Source organism: Elgaria multicarinata, chromosome 3 (assembly GCF_023053635.1).
Source record: "Elgaria multicarinata webbii isolate HBS135686 ecotype San Diego chromosome 3, rElgMul1.1.pri, whole genome shotgun sequence".
In the NCBI taxonomy this organism is placed as follows: domain Eukaryota; kingdom Metazoa; phylum Chordata; class Lepidosauria; order Squamata; family Anguidae; genus Elgaria; species Elgaria multicarinata.
This window is the reverse complement of record NC_086173.1, coordinates 25,956,659-25,979,009: the sequence shown is the minus strand read 5'-3', so window position 1 is coordinate 25,979,009 and position 22,351 is coordinate 25,956,659. Positions and strand designations below refer to the sequence as shown.

General features: G+C 44.8%; 1 protein-coding gene across 1 annotated transcript; it reads left to right on the top strand.

Moving 5' to 3' along the window:
• The first annotated feature begins 206 nt into the window (after positions 1–206).
• On the top strand, positions 207–14,824 carry METTL1 (methyltransferase 1, tRNA methylguanosine). Its single transcript, XM_063119672.1, has 6 exons — positions 207–346; positions 2,956–3,122; positions 6,911–7,095; positions 9,377–9,490; positions 12,997–13,098; positions 14,330–14,824. Exons 1-6 carry the CDS (start codon positions 255–257, stop codon positions 14,462–14,464), a joined length of 795 nt encoding a protein of 264 aa, XP_062975742.1. The 5' UTR covers positions 207–254; the 3' UTR covers positions 14,465–14,824.
• The last annotated feature ends 7,527 nt before the right edge of the window (positions 14,825–22,351 follow it).

The window sequence follows — 22,351 nt, the reverse complement described above, 5'->3', positions numbered from 1 at the left end:
AAGTCCTACAATTCCCAACATTCCACAGGCAGCAAGGGCGGCTGAAGAATGCTAGTTGTTGTAAGGCTTTTTTCTGTCTATAGAAGGATTGCGAACTAAGATGCTACTGGCCCTTTAAGGCGGAAGCCTGACGAATTTCCCGTCGACTCGTGCTTGCGTTCCGGAATGACGTGTTTTCCCTGCGACCCCTATTTGCTGGAGAGGGCTCCACGTGGTTTGGGCTCTGTTTGCGGGGTTGCTTATCCTCTGTGGCCATGGACGGGGTGGCGTTGGCGACGGCGCCACAGAAGCGCTTCTACCGGCAGCGCGCGCACTCCAACCCGCTGGCGGATCACACCTTGTCTTAGTGAGTGTGGACGGGACTTGAACCCCTTGATCCCCCAGTTTCTGAGCTTCCGCGGGATCGTAGACCCGTCCTTTCACATCGTGGAGATGTGTTTGGTCCTATTGACAAGTTACCCCGGGGAATAAGCCCAGATGAATTAAGTGGACTTTACCTCTGAGGAAACCTGCGTGCGGCCGGGCTTCACACAGTTCTCAACCCGTTACTCAAAGATTGTGATTGTGAAACTGTCTTTTTCATCCCAGTGTGACTGTGCCTCTTCAAGGATCCAAGCAGAGTTCTTACGTAGATACCCAAGATCCTTTAATTCGCTGGTGGGCTATCTTTTTGCCCCCGAAGGGCCGCATGAGGTGTTTCTGGGCAGTGGGTTGGGGGCTGCAAGCCAGCAGTGAGTGTGGCCAGAGCCATCAGTGGTCTCCCTCTCCCCCTTTCTCAGAATCACACACCGCCTTCCCTCTAGTGGAGGCTGATGGGGCTGTGGATCCATTATTGGTTTCAATCAGGACCATCCAGAATTCTAAAGAAGCTATCCAAGGTGCTGAATGTACTTGTAGGGGGGTCATAGAATAGTAGAGTTGGAAGGGTCGAGTCCAACCCCTTGCTCAGTGAAGGAATCCACCCTAAAGCATACCGTCCAGCTGCCTCTTGAATGCCCACAACCTCCCTAGGTAACTGGTTCCATTGTACTGCTCTAATAGGGTTCAGCACCTTAGATAGCTCCTTCTGGGGTCTGGCTGGTTCTGCAGAAATCCAGAACGGATCCACAACTCCACTGAAATCGGAAGTACCAGCCTCCACTGCTTCCCTGTCATGTACATACAGTCTTTCTCAGAAATGCAGATGCACAATCTTCTTCAACCCTCCACACTCTCTCCTGTCTGTCTGTCTCTCTCACAAACACATAAGACAACTTCCTCTTCTGGGCTTTTTATGGGGCCAAGACCACCGTTAATAGCTCTGTGGAGAAAGCAGTTTGGGCTGAATCAGGATCACTGGAAAGTGGAAGCTTTAACACCCCTGTCATGCACATTCCCAATGCCCAGGGGTTAAATCAGGATTACTTGGATCCCAAAGTAGTGGAAAATGCTTGATTTCCCCCCTGCTTTCCAGTTGAGGGCTGATCAGGTGGGGGAAAGTGGGCAGGACTTCCCAGGTCTTGGCAGCTGCAGTGGGTGAGGCTGAGAGCCACACGTAACCCATAGGTTGTGGATTGCCCAAACGTTCTGGGGATGCTAGGGAACATGGGATCTTCTGCATGCAAAGCATGTGCTTGGCCACTGAGCTATGACCTGCTCTGTGGGCATACATTTCCATAATCCCAGTCTATAGTCTCTCTCTTTATCAGTGGCAGAGTGTCTTGGTACAGTTGTCTTCATGGTGGACTGTGAGAGAAGGCAGGGCAATCCTATACCTGTTCACTCAAAAGTAAATCCCATTGAGTTCGTCCAAAATATGTTCTATTGATGCCACTGGGACTTGCTTCTAAAGTATGTTTAAGACTGCAATTTCATGTATGCTTGCTTGGGAGTGAGTCCCATTGAACAAAATGGGGTTTATTTCTGTGTAAATGTGTGTAAGATTGAGAGGCTTGCATTGCATCCTAGTTGCATATTTATTGCACATCTTCCCTTAGAAATAAGCCACACCAAGTTTAGCAGGACTAATTCCAAATTTAAGTGTGCGTTGGATTGGCTGCAGTATGTTAAATGTGTGGCTGCCTTTGAAAGCAGTCCGGAAACGTGAGCTGGTCCAAAATAGGGCAGCAAGATTGCTAATAGGGACTGGGCGATACAATCATGTGCTTTGTTATTTATACTCTCTTTCAGTCAGTTTCCAGGCCCAATTCAAAGTGCACATGTTAAACTTTAAAGCCCTAAATGCCTCCACCCATATATACCTGCTTGGACCCTAAGTTCATTGTTAGAGCCCTTCTCTGGCTGCCTTTCCAAATTAGGAATTGTGGAATTCCCCCTCTCCCCCAGAGAGGCTCCCCTGGCACCCTACATTGTGGTTGTTTCAATGCCAGGTAGCCGCCCCCTTCCCCCCCCCCCCCAACCGGGCTTTTTAGTTCTTCACTTTTTAAAAACAGTGTTGTTCCTTTTAGATCTTAGTGCTGCTGTTGGTTTTGTTTTCTTTTTAATGTGTAGCTGTGCTTTTGTTTTTAGCCCTTCATGCTGCGTTTTGCTCTTTTTGTGAACTGTCCAAAGAGCTTTTGCTATTGCACAGTAAGAAAATGTATTAAATAAGGAAAATTGAGATGCAAAGTAATTTCCATTGAGACCTCATTGGAATTTGGCTCCAAATAACTGTGGTTAGTATTAGGATATAGTTGCCTAAATGATCTTGTCTGATTTGTCTTTTGGCTAGATGGATGTATTAGCAGTCTTTGGAATGTCTCTGGAGGTCTACAAATCACTGAAATATGTTAAGTACCAGCCCTGAGTCCTTGCCCAGTCAGACTTTTTAATAGTCTTTGAAACTGGGAATAAGTTGTGTCACACCAACATTATCCCACAGGCTAAAGCCTTGTTGGTGCTTGGAAAAGCTGTCTTTGCATATTTTTTTCTTCAGTAGCTTTGTTTCATGAAGCCCTCTGGTTTCTTCCCTGTTAGTCCTGCCAAGCCTGAAGAAATGGACTGGTCTGAACTGTACCCAGAATTTCACCCCCCTTTAAACAAAGACAATCGACGTGATGACCCAAAGGATGTGGAAGAGGAGGCCAAGCCTGCATCTCAAGTGGAGTTTGCTGATATTGGCTGCGGTTATGGGGGTTTGCTAGGTAATTTCCCCCCAGTCATAATTAAGAGACAGCCAAGACTTCTCTGTGGGAGTTGGTTTTACGGAAGACAGTTCCAAAAGTGCAGGCTACCATTGTTATTATTTTTCAGATATTTTCCTTCTTTGACTTTTGGAATAAGGTGTATGGACAGCTTCCTCCTGTAAATCAGAAAGGAAGCTGGGGTATGATTTTGGTTTCTGTCTCCTGATTTATGTGTTCCTCTTAAGTTCAGCATATTTTTTAAAAAAGAGACAGACTGAAATGCTCTACACTGGGGTGAGCAACTTGGGGATATTTTTTTTGTACCCCAGTTCCTCCCCCCTGGGTGTTGCACTCCACGGGAAGCCAGGAAAAAAATGCTGGTTTGCCTACAAAAAACAAGCAACATTTGGACGCTTTAGGCTTCATTAGCAGTTTGCCACCGATTTTTGGCAACAAAGCGACAATGTTTTTGTTGCTGCCACCACATATTTTGGTGGCAGTACATGTGGTCTACAGGCCACATGTTGCTCACCCCTGCTATGCACACTTAACTGGGATTTCAGCTCATAGAAGTCAGTAGGATATATTTCTAAGTAAACAAGCATAAGTTAGCACTCTAAAATGACAGTATTACAGATTATAGTATTCTTCGTAAGAACAAATTGTTTGAGAAAGACCTTCAAACAAGCAGAGGAAGGTGCAAAAGAGTCCAGGCTAAAACTCTTCAAATTCACATTACAAGAGAAGTACTACATCTCTTGACCTATTTACACTGCATCCTTAAATTAGATTCTACTCTGTTTAATTGACACGGTTCTTAATAAAGAGCCCCTGGAAATTATCAATCTATATGTACAGGATTTCTGCACCACCCTTTGCCTAATGATTTGAAAACAGTTGGATTCATTGTTGGATTATTTTTAAAAGATTGCATGTCGCTAGCTGCCTAGGGTTGCCTGTTGACAAGGTAAGGCAGGATGTGATTTTATTTTATTTTATTTTTTAAAAAAGGATCTAAACCAGCAATGACAATTAAAACCCTTGAAGGGTTCCAGGTCCTTAACAAATAATTTGCAGCATTCTTATGAAAACAGAATTTCGACATTTTTAAAGGAAACGCCCATTGACTCACTGGCTTGATTAGAAGGCTATGGATTGATTTCCACTAAGGTGATTTAAAATAGCCATGCTGTGCCATCATGATACACCCTTTATTACTTTCACTATGATAAATTGTCACTCCTTGAACTAGTCACGTGAATCCACTATTACAGAACATGATTAAAATAGCTGTGCTGTGCCATCATGATACACCCTTTATTGCTTTCAATATGATAAATTGTCACTCCTTGAACTAGTCACGTGAATCCACTATTACAGAACATGACATAGGACGTGGGTTGGTGAGAAGGAAAAAGTACAGCCAGTGAAAAGCTTCTGAGGTTCAAATTCTTTCACTTGGAAGAGGTCGAAAAACAATGGCTTGCACAACCCTTGCACTTGTATCTGAATCAAAAGTAAGTCCCAGTGAATTCAGTGGGAGTTATAGCCCAATTGTATGTATGGAGGTAATGGGTTCAATGGGACTTACTCCCCAGATATATATGTATATAGGGCTGCATGATGATGATGATGATGATGATGATGATGATGTAGCCTTATAGAAGTTGGAGTTGAGTCTTTTGTTCTTATTCCTAAGTGAAGCAAAGGCAGCAGTTCTATGCACCCTAACTTAGGAGCAAGCCCCATTGAATGCATTTTGACTTACTTTCAAGTAAGTGTGCACAGCCTGAGGCATATGTGAAAGTCCTTTTACTTGAATGTGGGTCCTATTGAAATCAGTGGGTTGTACTTCCAAGTAAATAGTATAGGATTGGACTGCAGGCCTATGTAGGCGTTACTGCATTTGCTTACATTCATCCCTTGCTACCCTTCTTTTCCTTGCCTTCTCACTCCTTGGTTGTTTTTCCCTTACATTTCAATTGGAAGCTACTTGGGGCAGGGACTTATCTTTCTTTTTTTTAAAAAAAAAATCTTGCTTTGTAAAGCACCATATACAGTGATGGTGACATATCTATTTTATTATTTTTATTTTATTATTGTATTTATATCCCACCTTTTTTCCTCCAAGGAACCCAAGGCGGCATACATAATCCTCCTCCTCTCCATTTTAGCCTCACAACAACATCCCTGTGAGGTAGGCTGGGCTGAGAGTCTGTGACTAGCCCAAAGTCACCTAGTGGGTTTCCATGGCCAAGTGGGGACTAGAACCCGGATCTCCCTGCTCCCAGTCTAACACTTTAGCCACTACACCACACTGGTGTATATATAGCAACAACCAGTTGGTTACCCACAAACACAGTTCACAGAGAAAAATCTAATGAAAGGTTTAATTAAACATTGACTGGGTTACTTTTAACTGTAGTATCGCTTAATCCCTTCATGATTTGTTTACAGGTTGTTACTGGCATATCACCATGCTTTGGCTTGCACCTGTGTTTATAAAAGTGTACAGGGAGTTTGAAATGCTCTTTTGTAAAATTTAACAGCCAAAGACTTCCTTTCTGAGCAATAACTAAACTTTGACTAGCTTACTTTTAACTGTTAGTATCTGTTAATCCCTTCATGATATGTTGACAGGCTGTATGTTACTCGCATATCATTGTACTTTGGTCTGTAACTGTGTTTATAAAGGTGTACAGGGACATTTTTGTGTTCATATTTCATTCTGCTCCAATTTGTAATTAATTATGTTTGTTTAATTATATTTGACATTTTTATGTACCATAATTCTTTTTTTTTTAAAGCTCAATGGACATAAATAAACTCTTGACTTAGAATTATAGTGAAAACTGTTGCTATTCATGGAATCTGCATGTCTCAAGAGCTTTTCAATGAAGTGTGTTTCATGAGCGTCTGTCAATGGGAAGGCAGTCAAAAAGGGATGACCAACTAACTCCCAACTTTGAATTATCTGTATCACATAATCAAGGAGCATACTGAGAACTTTGAGTACAGGGATGAGCAAGAGGAAGACTGGGACCAAATTCAAGTAGATGCCATAGCACAGTCTTCTTCAACCCCTTCAGATGTGTTGGACTGTAACTCCCATCATCCTCAGCCAGCTAGGATTCTTGCAAAGAATGCTGGACTAGGTGGACCACATTTTTCTGGGGATTTCCCCCTCAGTCCTTCACATCTCTACCTCTGTCTATAAATCAATTTTGATTATTAAAGCAAGAGGGAGAATTTGAGAATCTGAAATGGACGGTATTGGGTGTAATCCAACCTAAGTGAAAAGTGCTTTTCCTATTGATTTCAACAAAGCTGATTGCATGTTTACATCTTGCAGTGAACTGAATGAGGCTTAAAAGAGCTTAACTTGGGCTGGATCGTGCCTATAATCTGGAGCAGGCCAGCACACACCCTTAAAGGCAAAGGATCACCTCTTGCGTAATGTAGCAGGTGAAAACCTAGTCCTAACCATGTTTATTTAAGATGTAAGTTTCATTTATTTCAGTGGACGAAGTAAGCTTGTGTAGGACTGCAGCCTTAAGGTGAGAGGGGTGACGCGAGTATGGTGTGAGACGAGAGCGAAGTGTAGCAGAATGATTCAAAATGTCTCTAAAACTTGAAATGTGGGGTGGAGGGACCGATAAATCACCTCTTTGGCATTATCCTTTTCCTGCCCATCTATCTATCTCTATCTATCTATCTCTATCATTTTCCGCTAAACCCTCTGTCCCCCAGCTTCACACAGGCCTTGCTGCCATCTTAGAGTTTTTGATGCCTGTTTTCTTTTGCAGTTGCCTTATCTCCCCTGTTCCCCAACACTTTAATGCTGGGCCTGGAGATCCGAGTAAAGGTCTCGGATTATGTGCGCGACAGGATCCGGTCACTGAGAGCCTCTCATCCTGGGCAGTTCCAGAACATCGCCTGCATTCGCAGCAATGCCATGAAACACCTGCCCAACTTCTTCCGCAAGGGGCAGGTGAGTTTCCGAAGGATGTTGCCCGGGGCGGGGGGGCTCTGCAGGTGGCAAAGCATTCTCTGTCCCGCGTTCTGAGACCTGAAATATACTTGTATATGTGTTTCAAAGAAGCCTGTGTCATCCCATTGCTTTGCCTTCGAGATTCTTGCCCTTTCCTCCAAAAGAGAAACCTCTATTGTTGTTCAGCTCGTGCTTTTTCATGAATCTTTAGGGATGACTCCCAAGAATGGTGCTTGTTTTTCGGAAATAGCATTGATTATAAAATTGCTTCATACTCTCAGACTGCTGGGTCCTTCTAAAAAGTTATTAGGTCCATTCTAGCAAGCTCGTCAAGACTTTAGTAGACATTGTCTGCAGCTCTGCTTTCTGATATTCTTTTAAACCAGCCTTTCCTAGTCTGTTGTCCTCTAGATGTGTTTGATTGCACCTCCCACCACCTCAGCTTGAGTCATGGGAGTTGTAGTCCAGCACATCTGCAGGATGCAAGGTTTGGGGAGACTGTTTTAACTTAGGGTTGCATCAAATGTAAGCCCGACTTAGAGTAGATCCATTGAAATGGACAGGACTTAAGTTAGTCAGGCCTAACCTAAGGCCCATTCATTTTAATGGGTCTACTCTAAGTAGGACTAACATTGGATACAATGCCTGAAGCACCAGGGATTGAATCTATTTATTTGTCTAAAAAGCTTATATACTGCCTATTTCCCTGAATGGGAACTCAAGGGAGTGAACAATATTTAAAACAATCTTAACAGTATGTAAAGTTGACAATATTTGAAACAATTTTTAAAATCCTAAATAAATAACGATAATAAGTTTATAAAATACAGCAGTTAATCATAAGGGCTAACTCCCCACCCCAATTCAAGGACTGTTATATCTTTTAATCAAATGACGCCTTAAAGAGCTGTGTTTTTACATATCACCTAAAGTAGGGTGACCATATGAAAAGGAGGACAGGGCTCCTGTATCTTTAACAGTTGCATAGAAAAGGGAATTTCAGCAGGTGTCATTTGTATATATAGAGAACCTGGTGAAATTCCCTCTTCACCACCACAGTTAAAGCTGCAAGAGCTATACTAGAGTGACCAGATTTAAAAGAGGGCAGGGCACCCGCAGCTTTAATTATTGTGATGAAGAGGGAATTTCACCAGGTTCTCCATATACAGGGCCGGTGCCAGACTATTTTGCGCCCTAGGCAAGGTGACCTACTTTCACCCACTCTCCCACCCACCCCAGAAAAATGCCAACTTTGATTTTTAAGAACATATGTTTCCTGGAAAAAATAAGCACAAAACCTGAAACTGCTAAATTTATTTTAAAATGCAAGAAATACATCATGCCAGTTATAGCAAACAAATTGGAAAAGACGTCTATGGGTCTAAAATGCATTATTTAATAGGAATATCACCTCCAAATCATCCCCCCCCAACTCACACACGTGCGCACACACACACACACACACTCAGCATCACTCACTCCAAACAAACACACGTATGAATGCATGCATTCACTCAAAGACCCCATTCACCCATACATTCTCTCTCTTCCGGGCGCGTTCTGGAAGTCCAAATTTGGAGCCGCACCACCCCAGCGTCCCTGGCTTCACTTCGGCTGGGCAGGTGCAGGGCGCCATCTCACCCACCCAGGCCCAGCTGAATCCTCGGGCCGGGTCGGCTCACAGCCAACACACGTGAGTGCTGCACTGTGCCCGGCGCCCCTCTTAGCTTGGCGCTCTAGGCGGCCGCCTGAGTGGCCTCTATGGTAGCACCGGCCCTGTCCATATATACAAATGACACCTGCTAAAATTCCCTTTTCAATACAACTGTTAAAGATACAAGGAGCCCCGTCCTCCTTTTCATATGGTCACCCTACCTAAAGCAATGCAATGCCTGGGGCGTGACGATCTCTGCTGGCAGAACATTCCACAAAGTGGGTGCAACCACCAAAAAGGCTCCGGACCTTGTGGCTGCACTCCTCGCTTCATGGGGCTGGGGGATTTGAAGCAGTGCCCCAGATGGTGACCAGAGCATGCAGGGAGGAACATATAGAAAGAGGTTAGCAAAGCATGTGCACTGCCTTTTATATGCAGAGCATTTGCACTACCACTAGGATATAGACTCATTCCTCTGGGGTTGAGGTAGGAAGAGGACAAATGCTTTATTAGCCTTGGTGACTTTATTATTGGGGCAAATAGGGATCGTGTATTAAATTGCAGACGGTTGGCATTAATTCCTTCCATTTCTTGTGGTGGTGGGGGAACCTTTTCTTTCTTATACAGTTGTGCAAAATGTTCTTCCTCTTCCCCGACCCTCATTTCAAGAAGACAAAGCATAAGTGGCGGATTATCAGCACCACCTTGCTGGCAGAATATGCCTACGTACTGCGTGAACAGGTGAGTTGTGTTTATTTGCACGAAGGGCTTCTGATTTTCAGTTTCTGAACCCTAGTAACAGCTAAAAAAAAAAATGCCCCTAAATTAGGTTGCCGAAAACAGACAGATGTAGGTGGGAAAATAGGAATCGATTTTTGTGTGAAAGGACTTGTGAGTAGGGATGTTCATTGCCAGGAAATCTAGTTCTCTTTTAGCTCGACCGAGTTCCATGGCATATATGACTCACTTTGCGTCTGCGAGTCGAGCTGCAGGCTGTCCCCCGAATTCCAGGAACTTTTTTGTGCGGGGGGGGGAGGGTCTGCGGTTTGCACAAATTATCTCTGATATTTCTGCATTGCACACAGCTTCGAGGGCAGATGTGCAGGAACCCCCAGCCACAGAATTGATGTGGCATTGGTTTCCTGGAGGTGCAGAGTTCGAAAACCACTGGCCCGGAGCTGGAGGCTGGGCTAAAGGGAGCAGTGCATGCCCAAGAGGAGAAGGCATCAGTGGCCTCTTTTCCACCGCACATGTCCAGAGGGTCTGCTGCAGTCTAGACATTTTCTTCCCTCCTTAGCATTCCAAAAGGATGCGCAAATGGATCATATCTCTGTTCTTTGGCTTAGCTGCCCCAGTTCCTTCTGTTCCAGCCCACTTCCTGGGAGGGTTGGTTTTAACCCATGCAGTACAGAGGAACTGCTTCATCTTCACACAGCAGGAATTAATTAATCTCTTATCAAATTCCAGGTGTGTATCGACACATCCTAGAGCCTGGGGAAATAAGGCTCTCTCTCTTTTTTTAATCACTTGGGAGTTTGAAATCCCAGAACAAGGGAAGGGCTCTTAATTGCTGCTGGAGGGCAAAGGATGAGCTTTCCCCTACATCCAGGATCAGGCTTGTGCTGGCAGAGATCCGTGAAGAAAAGTTGGAGGGAGAAGTACCAAAAGTATGTACAAAAAGAGGGAGAGACTAGCTCTGGTGCTGGTGAGAAGATCTTTTATTTTATTTTACTAGCCGTGATTTTTAAGAAAACTTTTTTAACAAGAAAAATAAAAAATAAAAGATCTTCTCACCAGCACCAGAGCTAGTCTCTCCCTCTTTTTGTACAGAGATCTGTGAAGGCAAAGCAGCACACAGCTCTTGCAACCCCTGATTTGTAGCGCCTTCCTCCAGGGCACCTTGGCTGACTCCGCTTTCACCTGCCAGAGCGCCCTTGTGCGTGTGTGTGTGTTTGCGTCGTCACTTTTCGGGGTTGGAACTGTCAGATCTAATCTTCAAGATGAATCAGCATCTGCCGTCACCCAGAGACAGCGTGAATCACCCCCAGTTCTTTCAGCATCTCCCCAAGGCGGTCGCGAGACGGAAGAGGATGGGGCGGGGCTGTGCCAGCACACTTGAGGGGTTTCCTACGGGAGATGACGGTAGCAGTGACGGCAGCCCACTTCATGAATGATCATGGAAATGGCGATCGCTGAGCTCCAGTTTGCAAGGTCGTCAGAGCCTGACATAATTGGGAATTACTCACTTTAGGAAACGGCTCTGCGTTCTGCCTTCCCACCAACCTGAAAGGTTTCTGTTAGATCAGGGGTGGGCAACCTGGCGCCCGAGTGCCATGTGCGGCCCCCAGCCTAGTTTCAAAAGGCCTTCGGATGATGATGATGATGATGATGATGATGAGAAGAAGAAGAAGAAGAAGAAGAAGAAGAAGAAATTAATATTTTTATTTCTTACCTGTCTCTCCCTCTGGATCGAGGTGGGGAACAACACGAAATACATTGCATTGGGGGGCCTTCTCAGTGGTGGCCCCCCAATTATGGAATGATCTCCCCAATGAGGTTTGCCTGGCACCAACATTGTTATCTTTTCAGCGCCAGGTCAAGACTTTTCTCTTCTCCCAGGCATTTAACAGTATACGCTGAGTTTTTAACTGACCCGAGAACAGTTGTTTTAAATGGATATTGTGTTTTTTTATACTTTTGGTGGTTTAAAATTTCGTATATCTGTTTTTAATGTTCATTGTTTTTAACTTTTGTAAACTGCCCAGAGAGCTTTGGCTGTTGGGAGGTATATAAATGTAATAAATAAATAAACAAATACCATAAAATACATAAAACTGATTAAAACATTTAAACTAATGTAATTTTAAAATAACAGTCAAATATCTTAAAATTCGACTGGGTAAGCCTGCCGGAAGAGATCAGTCTTTATAACCTTCTTGAATTCGAAAAGACTATTGAGTTGGCGGATCTCTCTCGGCAGGCCATTCCACAGCCTGGGAGCGGCAGGAGACATGGTCCTCTGGGTAACAGTTGTCAATCAGTTCAGATCTCTGGCAAGAGCAACCTCTCTCTTCCCTGGCAGCCTGCTGGGTGGGAAAGTAGGGTGGGAGCAGGGATGGAAGTGGCAGAAAGAGAAAAGGGGTGATCCTCCCACTTCGGAAGATTGATCCCACCCACCACCCACATGTGACCCTTCACTGATTCCCCACACAAGTATGTAGAAAAGGGTTGCCTACCCCTAGAGAGGATCCTTCTCTACTGGAAACAGCCCCCAGGGGTTTTTTTGGTCCATAGGGTTAGACCTCACCTCGAATACGGTGTTCATTTCTCAACACAGCACTTTAAGAAGGATGGAGATAAACTAGAACAAGTTCAGCGAAGGGCAGCAAAGATGATCAGGGGGCTAGAAACTAAGTTAGGGTGATCCTATGGAAAGGAGGATGGGGTGCCCTGCCCTCTTTTGTATCTGGTCAGGAGGTCAGGGCTCCTGCAGCTTTAACTTTCTGATGAAAAGGGAATTTTCACCAGGTGCTGCATGCATACAAATGACACCTGCTGAAATTCCCTTTTCTATGCAACTGTTAAGGATACAGGAACCCGGACCTCCTTTCCATATGGTCACCCTACCTAACTTCTACAAGGAAAGATGAAAGGAAACGGGTATTTTAGCCTTGAGAAGGGAAGACCGAGGGGGGATATGATAGCACTCTTCAAGTACTTAAAGGGTTGTTACACAGAAGAGAGGTGCAACCTGTCGTCTGTCATGCAAGACTGTAGGACATGAAATAACAGGCTCAAGTTACAGGAAGGTAGATTTCAGTTGAACGTCAGGGCAGGATCTACACTACTGCTTTATGACAGTTCTGAAGTGCCCTGACAACTGTTGGGGCCTATGACACATTCCATATACCTTTTTTTTAAAGTGTTATACCCTGCTTGGTGTAGATTTGGCCCCAGGAAAAAAACATACTAATAGTCACAGCAGTGAGACAATGGAACCAAACGCCTAGGGAGGTGGTGGGGTCTCCATCACTGGAGGTAATCAAACAGAGACTGGACGGAGAGATGCTTTAAACTGGATTCCTGCACCAAGCAGGGGGTTGGACTTGATGGCCTAAGTGGCCCCTTGCAATTCTTTGATTCCCCCCTCCCTGCCTTGCACCAGGCGGCAGTAACTTGGCATCTCATCCATGGGGGGCTCCTGCATGTTCTCTCTTCTCCTTGTAACCTCTCCTTCGTTCCCCCAGGGCCTGGTATACACCATCACAGATGTGGAAGAAGTGCACAAGTGGATGGTAAAGCATTTCCAAGAACACCCTCTGTTTGAGCAAGTACCGTTGAAAGAGCTGGTGAGAGAGAGTGCAGTTTCTGATGTAATGGCTTTTGCAGCCCCGGACACGGCTCTTGAGGCAATTTGTATGAGAATGTTTCAGACACAGGCGGCCTGTTCTTAGATCATTCCCGTGGAGTTCATGATGGCGGCTACAGCTCAGGAGGCCGCCTCTGAGCAAATTCCACCAATGACCCACAGGCACGAGACTTTCTTATTTGCAGTACTGAAAAAGAGCACACGTTAAATATACACAGACATGAAGGGAATAAAGTGCAAAATGAGCGCTTTAGAAATAATATGCTCATCGTAAGGTTACTTCACATTCAATCCCAAACCCATATTGGTGTAATATCTTTGTAAGGCTAATCAAAGATCCTACGAAATGTGTAAGTTCTGCAGATCTCATCATTTCAAAAACTAGATTTAGTTGGGAGGTGGGATTGGGAGAAAAAAGCCCTGACAGTGGTGAAGTCACAGGGCAGTATCCAAGCCCGTCCTCATGCCAGCCAGTAGTACCACAGGGAGCCAACAGTAATAATAATAATAATAATAATAATAATAATAATAATAATAATAATAAGTGACCAGAAAATAGCAGAAATTCTGGTTTCCAAAACAGGGCAAGTCAGCGGAATTCCTGGAAGGAAGCTGTGTTGACTTATCCCAACCTGCAAACTAGCGTTCCCAGGAACTCTTTTTGAAATGCTGATTTGGATACACAGTGCTGTTCCACAGGGCAAAAGATGGATGGAACATAGATTCACAGTGTGATCCTCTATATGTTTACTCGGAAGTAAGTCCCAAGTAAGTGCATATTGCAGCCTCAGACACATAAGACGTATGAAACGGGCTCATATGTATATGCGTTTGTGGATCACTAAAGTTATTGATCTCCAAAACATCTTACTAGTTCACCTACCCGTATTTATGAATTTGTGGCCAAAATGGAGGAAAGACTGGTCTGAAAGTCCCCAGGGGCTGAATTGATCCTGCCCCGATCCTCAGCCAAGGGCCATCTGGTACCTTTCTAGTACAGGGGTAGGCAATGTGTGTTCCCCAGATTGTTGGACTGCACTTGCAATCATCACTCACCATTGGTCAATGTTGACTGGTGTGGCCCTCCAGATGTTGGATTGCACTTTGCCCACCCTGTCTTGTGCTCCTCTGGAGAAGCAATAGCAGTTTGGGATGGGATGGCATACTGCTTGTCTTTGTGTTGTGACTTCCCGCGTTTGTTTCTTCAACAGGCCACTGACCCAGTGGTTGACCTTCTGGGCACCTCAACTGAGGAAGGGAAGAAAGTTGAGAGGAATGGAGGCAAGACCTTCCCAGCCGTCTTCCGGCGCATCACAGCCCAGGAACAGGAAGTGACAGCAACATGATTGGGGTACTTCCTGAGCCCTCACCAGGTTCACGTTGTCTATGTGAGTGGTGAGGAGAGGCAAGGATTACATCAGTCATGGACTGGACTGAATGCCTGGGGTCATGCAGGCGTCAACGTTCTGTGCATAGGGGACCCTTCTCTGGAGAAGCACTGAGTTGTTGCAGAAGAGCTGCCTTGGTCCCCCCCCTTTGCCCATTAGAAGGATCAGGGTGTCTTGCGTTGGTCTCACTGATGGAGATGTGACATATCAACGGCACACAGCAGGACCGATGATGATGGGAGGAGAGAGAGGCATGTCCCGATCCATTGCGCCATTTGTCACTTTATTTCTGAATGAATAATAAACCGGAAGATTCAACTTAAGTAACTTTTGAGTTGCTGGAACCAGCCTGCCCTCAGAGGCAGAGGAAAAGCAAGAACGTATCTCTGTGGCTTGGCCTGCCACAGCTACAGCTGCACGTATCCTCAGTCCGAGCTGCCGCTGCTATTCCGCCTCTTCCCCCACTTCCCGTTCATCCGGTAATTGGCGTGTGCCACCGGGCGATAGCAAAGTCGTCCCTTCATATGCTTCTTCCCCAGAGCAGAAACACTTCTAACCCCCTGGGTTTTCTTAGGAGGTGGGGGACAGCCCTGCTGGAGTGAGAATGGGGGCCGCCCCTTGGCTAATGCAGTAGGTTTAACGTCCAAAGTGCAGCTGGCTGAGATTCCTGAAACTGTTGATGATCATCTCTTTGGGAAACTTGTCTTACTTACATCAGGGGTGGGGAATGTCTTTCACCTCGAGAGCTCAAATTCAGTTTTGGAGAAGCAGTTGTTGGGTGGGTGGGAGGGAGGGCCAACAGCAAAATGGGCGGAGCCAAAAATATACATACACATATACCCATGTATTGTAGCTTAAAGCTCTTATTGCCAGTAATTAAGCCTCAGGCAAGACATCTCAATCTTTTAGAATGGGGAAAAATCTTCACAAAAGCTGGGAACCCCATAGGGCCTTATGGGGTCCCCAGGAGGGCCGGAGTTGGCCCCTGGGCTTGAGGTTCCTCACCCCTGCCTTACATGTATCATATTTGCAGTACCCCAAAAGGCAACCACCGTAGAAACAAAATAAACCCAATGAATTAAATCATCATTCAAAAATTATACACACTTATTTGTACTAGAATATCTATTTATTATTATTATTATTATTATTATTATTATTATTATTATTATTATTTATATAGCACCATCAATGTACATGGTGCTGTTTACAATCCAATACTAATACAAGTCTACAACAATCAACTATCACATCAGTGTAGCATTTCGTTACATATCAATAGCATTCAATTGTACTTAACAATCATTTCAAACCAGATTTAAACCATCGTTGCATGAAAATCCAACCCATAGACATCAAACACTTTCATCTAATCACATCAACAGTATATTAAGACCAAATTTAGTCAACAAGGTTCATGTTATTCCTTGTTTCGAAGTATCTTCTTCAAAAACGTCGGTCTTAGTACTCTGTAAAAAATAACAATTCCAAAGTAAACACATTTGATTAGAGTTACTCCACAGCAACAACTCTCATTTACTTTTGGCTGGTTCACAAGATAAGAACACCGTGAATTGCTTTATTCAGACAACTTACCGCCAACAGGCAGTGGAAAGCTCACGCAATCTCTCTTTATTAAGTTTTTCAAGGTTTTTTGCCTCTCTAATGCTAAACTCCTGTCTCTATGAAGGAACATGCATTCAATGAGCAAGCCATTTTAGTGGAGTAAAAGCCCTGGGTTTTGGGGCTGAACATTAGTGACTTAAGTAAGCTTTTGGTCATGGGATGAGTCCAGGAACTAGGTGGGCCACTAAAGCCCTTCCGTTGGAAATCCTGAGCAATCACTTGGGTTGTGGATTTATTTATTTATTTATTTATTTGCTTATTTATTTTCCTACACCATTTCAAGCCTACCTTTGCATCAATCAAGGCTAGCATTTTAAAACAAACAAACACATGCACAGCCAAGAACCAGGGTGTTCAAGCTATTGAATTTTGCCAGGGATATCAAATTCAGAGAACCTAACTTGTTCGTTTATGTACCACCTTTATAGACCACTCGATTGCTAAACACATTCCAGACCGGTGAACAATAAAAAGCGATAATAGAGCTATGAGTGGTACAGTCCTTCCTCAAGATGCGTTACACCTAGAGATGTAACGCTGCATAATATCCCCTTGTTATCCAAGTCGATGAGTCATTGCTCAAGAGTGATACGAGGTGCACCTGCGTGGCTTTGTAAGCATCCCCAAGGCAAAAGACGTGAGCACAACCTGAGTCACCCTTTTACTGATCCTTCAATGAGAAGCAGAGATGGGGCAGCCTCTTGCTTTTGCCCCAAAGGTGGCCTGCCGACTTATCTAATAGGATGGCTGTTGGCTGAGGTGTCGATCCTTTCCCTGTTGAGTATCAAGGGCTTGGTGTGGCAAGCTGGGTAATTCCTAGGAAGCACCAAGCAATAAGGCTCAGGATGAGAGTGACGCCTCTCCTACAGCCAAGACATTGTATATACATCTGGCTGATTAAGCCAGGAACCACGATGATGCTCCCTGACACTTAATTAATTTTTAGGAAGGAAACCCCCTTGCCTGTTCCTGAAACAGGAATAGACTGGATTCAGGGGTTTCTGACCTCTTACACACACTGACCGGAAAGGCGAAGTGAATAATGTAAGAATTGTGTTGCTGGCGAAACTCCAGTTTTGTAGTTGTTTGGCTCCAGCTGATTTCTCTGGAAAGCGGCGCATGGAGAGGATGGCCTTTCCCGGCTGTTTGTCTGCAGCCAGGGCCGGCTCAGTCATGCAAAGTGCCCAGATGAGCATGATTGGAGGGATGGTCGCTGCCTGCCATGCCAGGGGTGGCATGTGCTTCTGGGCTGCCTTTGCAAACCCAAGAACCTGCAGCAACATTATTCCTACGTATGTGCCTGGAATGCGCTCCCACTTTGGCAAAGGGGCCCCTACTCTCCCCCAAAAACCTTCAGCCGGCTGCATTCCCATCCATCTCTGTCTGTGTATTACTTTAGCTGCTGTGACTTTTGTCGACTTAATCCAAACATTTATATGTTCATAAATCCAAAACTTCTGGAGTCTACCAGGCTTGGGAAGGCTGATGTCTTCAAGATGCTTTTTGCAGCTGAGGATGCATCTCGCAAATAAGGAACTGTTCCTTGGCATAAGGAAGAAGTGGCAAGCCCTACCTGGCAATTGCACCATTAATTTTTGTTGAATAAATAGCCGTGCCCCCCCCCCCCCAATACAGATCAGCACCACAACATGGGAGGCAGGGAGGAAGAAAGGGCTCATACCAGATACAAAAGAGGGCAGAGCTCCTGCAGCTTTAACTGTGGTGATGAAGAGGGAATTTCACCAGGTGCTGCATGCATACAAATGACCCCTGCTGAAATCTTCTTTTCGATGCAACTGTTAAGATACAGAAGCCCTGTCCTGCTTTCTATATGGTCACTTCTGGGAAAGTTGCTGACCTTATGCCTTGTCTGCAATTTGTTTCAATCTTAAAATGGAGGAAGAAGCTCTTGTAGACTAGTTGAGCTAGAACTGAGCGTTGTGCAAAACCTCTCAGGTCATATAGAAGCATGTTGGGAAGGAGAAGCAATGTCATCAAGTAACAAACAGACCAAACCAGCATCTGCAAAGGTGCCCTCCAACCACTTAGGAGTGAATGCTTCTCTGGGGAGGGAATAAAAATGTGGAAAGGGTCATATGTATCTCATGGGTCATATGTATTTATTACAATGCTTCCATCCTGCCCTTTGAATAAAAATCCCCATGAAGACGTAACAAAATATTTTAAAACTCCAGAATACACACGAGCAGTACACGTGTCCCAACCAGACTGGAACAAATCCAGATTATCTAAACCCTTTCCAATCTGGTTTCAGACAGAAATAATCTTCATCACCCTGATGAATAACTTTTTTCAGGAGAGTGACAGAGAAGAGTAACCCTGTTGTTATTCCTGGAACCCTCTGTAGCTTTTGATACCGCTGACTATGGTCTCCTCCTGGATCTGTGTAGTGGGTTTGGGGGTGGGTGGGTACAAGGCCCTGTTGCAGTGGTTCTGTTCCTGCCTGCAGGGCTGCTTTCAGAAAGTTGCATTGAGTGACTGTAGGTCACCCCCTTGGCATTTGATGCCATAGAGGACCATCCTGTGCCCAGTGCTGTTGAGCATCTATATGTAGCCATTTGGAGTGGTCATTAGGAGATTCAGGGCATGGTGTCATCTGTACGCTGATGACACCCAGCTCTATTTCTCTGTGACATCTGAACCCTAGATCAGTGCTTGGAAGCAGTGGTGGCCCTTCTCCGTATCAACCTTCTGTCATGATGACAATTCTGTGTCTGGACCATTCCCGTGAGTCCAGGGATTAAAGCAAATTACCTGGTTCAGGGTTGTAGCTGCTTGAGATACTTCTTGAACCAACTCTTATCACTGCAAGCTGAGCCAGAATATCCTTTACCAGCTTGATTTGTATGCCAACTGCCGCCGTTCCTGACTAGGGATAGTCTAGTCTATGCATTGGTAACTCCTGCAATGTGCTGTATGTGGGGCTTCTCTTGAAACTGGTCTGGACACTGCAGCCAGTGCAGAAATTGGGGGTGACGTTACTGAGTGGAGCAGCCAGCTGCAAGCATTTTACACTTTTGCTCAAAGAACTGCACTGGCTTGCACTATTCTATCAGGCCACTAAACAATTTGAGCCCTTCTCCGCATCAACCTATCTGTTCACTGAGCTCTTCAGATCCAGGCCTCCTGGTTGTCCAGTTGCCTGCCCAGGTACATCTAATGACCACCAGGGTTTTTGGTGGTGGTGCCCCACCTTGGGAATTCCCTCCTCCCTGCGGTGCATCAGTCCCTGTGGAGGCTGGTGGCTCCAATATCAGTAGGGAGGTGAATCCACTCCAGGTTTCACTCAAAACCGGTCAGCTCTCTAAAGGAGCTATCCAAGGGGCACCTTCGCTTTGGAGGGATGTGCAGTCCAAGTCAAATTTGAAGATATAGAACCTGAAGAAGAGACAGCCATAATCTCAGATTTGCTCATCAACATTTAACACCTGGGCAGCAGACTGAGCAGGCACCGTGGTGCACGGTCTTCTCCACTATGGTGAGATGTATGGTGTTTCTATGTAAAAGAGAACTTCAGCTATTGGGCGGTATAAAAATGTAATAAATAAAATAAATAAATAAATACTCATTTCTAAATTTGCATCTATACAAAGAAATTAGCATAGGCAAATGTTCTGCAAACATGTACCCTCTTTCATCCTCTTCCTTTCCCTGGTTCGCTTGCAGAAGGCCCCCCATTCATTCTCTAGTTCAGGTCAGCTCACATAGCAGGTGATGGCGCCCCTCTGAAGGACTTGCTGCCAGATAGAACTGACAATACTGAGCTAGATAGATATAGATGCTCTTCAGATGACATGCTAAGCCATGGTGGTTAAGCATTTTGAACTAAACATTATGGCTTAGCGTGTCAGGTGAACCATTCATAACCATGCTAGCTACATCGGCTATGGGGCAGTGTATAAATGTAGATTAATAATAATGATAACAACAACAACAACAACAACAACCATGGTTTAAACACGCTTGCTAGGCATTTTCTGGAAGAGGGTTAGTGGCCTAACCAAGGCATAATGTGTTGTCTGAACAGGTCCATACAGGCCAGGTTCGCACAATACGAGGAGGGTTAATAAGCCACCATGGCCTATTAACCACCTCTGAGTTTGCTGGTTGTGTGTGGTTGGATTTATCCATTTAACCTTGCTGGGTGTGACTTGTTGTGATGTCTAAACCTGGTGAGGGTTGGTGGCAGCTAATTTAGCTAATTACCCTTCCCAGGTGTGGCTTGTCATGACATCTGAACCTGGCAAGGGCGGGTGGCTGGGATAGTTAACAAACTGCCCAGAACTCATGCTCTGTTATTGGGTTGCTGGGTGGTTTGTTAGACACCCCAGCCAACCACCTTCCCCGGGTTTGGATGTCATGGCAAGCCGCTCCCAGCAAGGGTAAATTAGGTAACTCAGGCAGTACACAATTGGCACACAAAGGGATGGTTAACAAACCACCGTGGTGTATTCTTTACTCTCGTGTTGTGTGAGCTGGCTGAAAGTCTGACCTGACGTAAGACCGCTTCCCATGTTCCTTGGGCTTTAAAGATTAAAACCAGCACTTCCAAATATTGTGGAAGGTTGACGAAGATTGGTGTGTCTGGTATGTAGTTATCTGGCTGTAGGAAATGAGTAGGGCTGTGGTCCTGTGAAGAGTTACAGGGAAAGTACAGAATGTGGCAATGAATACAAAATCCAGCTTCTAAGGCCATAGCTAGATTAGGGCTTATCCTGGGGATTGCCCCAGGATCATCCCTCTGCGTCCAGATCACAGGGATTCCCGGGGGGAGAGAGAGGGATGATCCCTCCATTTCCCTGGGATTTTGCCCTCCCTTCTAGCCCATGTGGCCGGGCATCGCAGTTTGTCCTGGCTCCTTGCAAGGAGCTCCGTGCCCATCGGGGGTGGGGTGGGGTGAGCAGGAGTGGGTTTTTAAAACAAAACAAACAAAAAACACTCGCAGTTTGCACAGGAGTGCTCCTCTCTGATAAAAAAATAAAATAAAAATGGCGGCCACAACATCCTCTTCCTCCTAGGACGTCGCGTGCCACATGTAGACGAGGGGGGTGATCTCGTGATCATCGCCCTCAACCCCCTTCATCTACCCATGGCTTAAGCCTATCTGGCTTAAACAAGGCAAAACAAAAGCTTGTTTCTAATCATTATAGCTGCAAAGACAGGCAGTTTGTAAACACTTGGCCCCAAAACTCATGAAATACAAGGGACTTGTCATGTTTCCATGCAGTGCCCAAACATATTTGATTGATTGATTGAATTTCTGGAAATTCTATTCCACTTTATTGCCAGTTTCCTAAAGCTGCTAGTATTATATGACAGAATCAGAATGACTAATTCCTAGTTTAAATGAAGGCACACTGACATCAGTTCATCTTCGACCAGGGAAGATGGCACAACAGTGCAAAACACAGACTTTATTCTACACTTCGATGGATTGTTTTCATGATGGAGTCTAACAATGAAGCATTTTGTCACATCTCTTTTTGACCTTACTATAGCAAAGGCACTTCTTTGATGGTAAAACCAGTTAACTTGAGTAAGTTTTATTATCTTCCAAGTGTTGTTATTACAAATTCGACACCGTATCTGAATATAATGAGTAAAACAAAACCACATCAATGGATTACAAACAAAACAAAACAGAGCTTCGGCATATGATGAAACTATAGACTGCTTTTACTGTATTATGTGATCTCATTCAGCAAGTATCTTTCCATATGGTACCCACTATGTTTAACTTTAAAGATATCTCAGAAACATAATTGTATATAGGTTAGGGTTACAATCAAGTGTTTAGCTTCATTCCTTTACAGACATTTTTAGCACAATGCATTTTTTTTAATCCATCATTTTAAAAAGGAGCGAACCTGATCAGAACACATCTCATAAAAAGAGCTGTGCAGGATCAGATCAAAGGCCTATCCAGTCCAGCATTCTGTTCACACAGGGGCCACCAGCTGGCTGTTGGAAACACACAAATAGAACATGAGTGCAAAAGTACCTTCCTGTTCATGTTCCTAAGCAAGTGGTATCCATAGGCGTACTGCAGCCACAGCTATACCTAAGGTTTATCCTGGGATCATCCAGGGTTCGCCCCTGTCTGAGCACTGGATCCCCTGTGTGTCACCTAGATGAACAGGTTTGACCCCTGGACGATCCAGGGATAAACCTTAGGTCTAGCTATGGCCTGCCTCTGAT

What these genes read in the sequence shown, in the direction of transcription:
- METTL1 (XM_063119672.1), top strand. Translation starts at nt 255, where the DNA reads ATGGACGGGGTGGCGTTGGCGACGGCGCCACAGAAGCGCTTCTACCGG. An exon ending in GCGGATCACACCTTGTCTTA is followed by an intron (nt 347 to 2,955) that starts GTGAGTGTGGAC and finishes CTTCCCTGTTAG; the next exon opens with TCCTGCCAAGCCTGAAGAAA. An exon ending in CCTACGTACTGCGTGAACAG is followed by an intron (nt 9,491 to 12,996) that starts GTGAGTTGTGTT and finishes TCGTTCCCCCAG; the next exon opens with GGCCTGGTATACACCATCAC.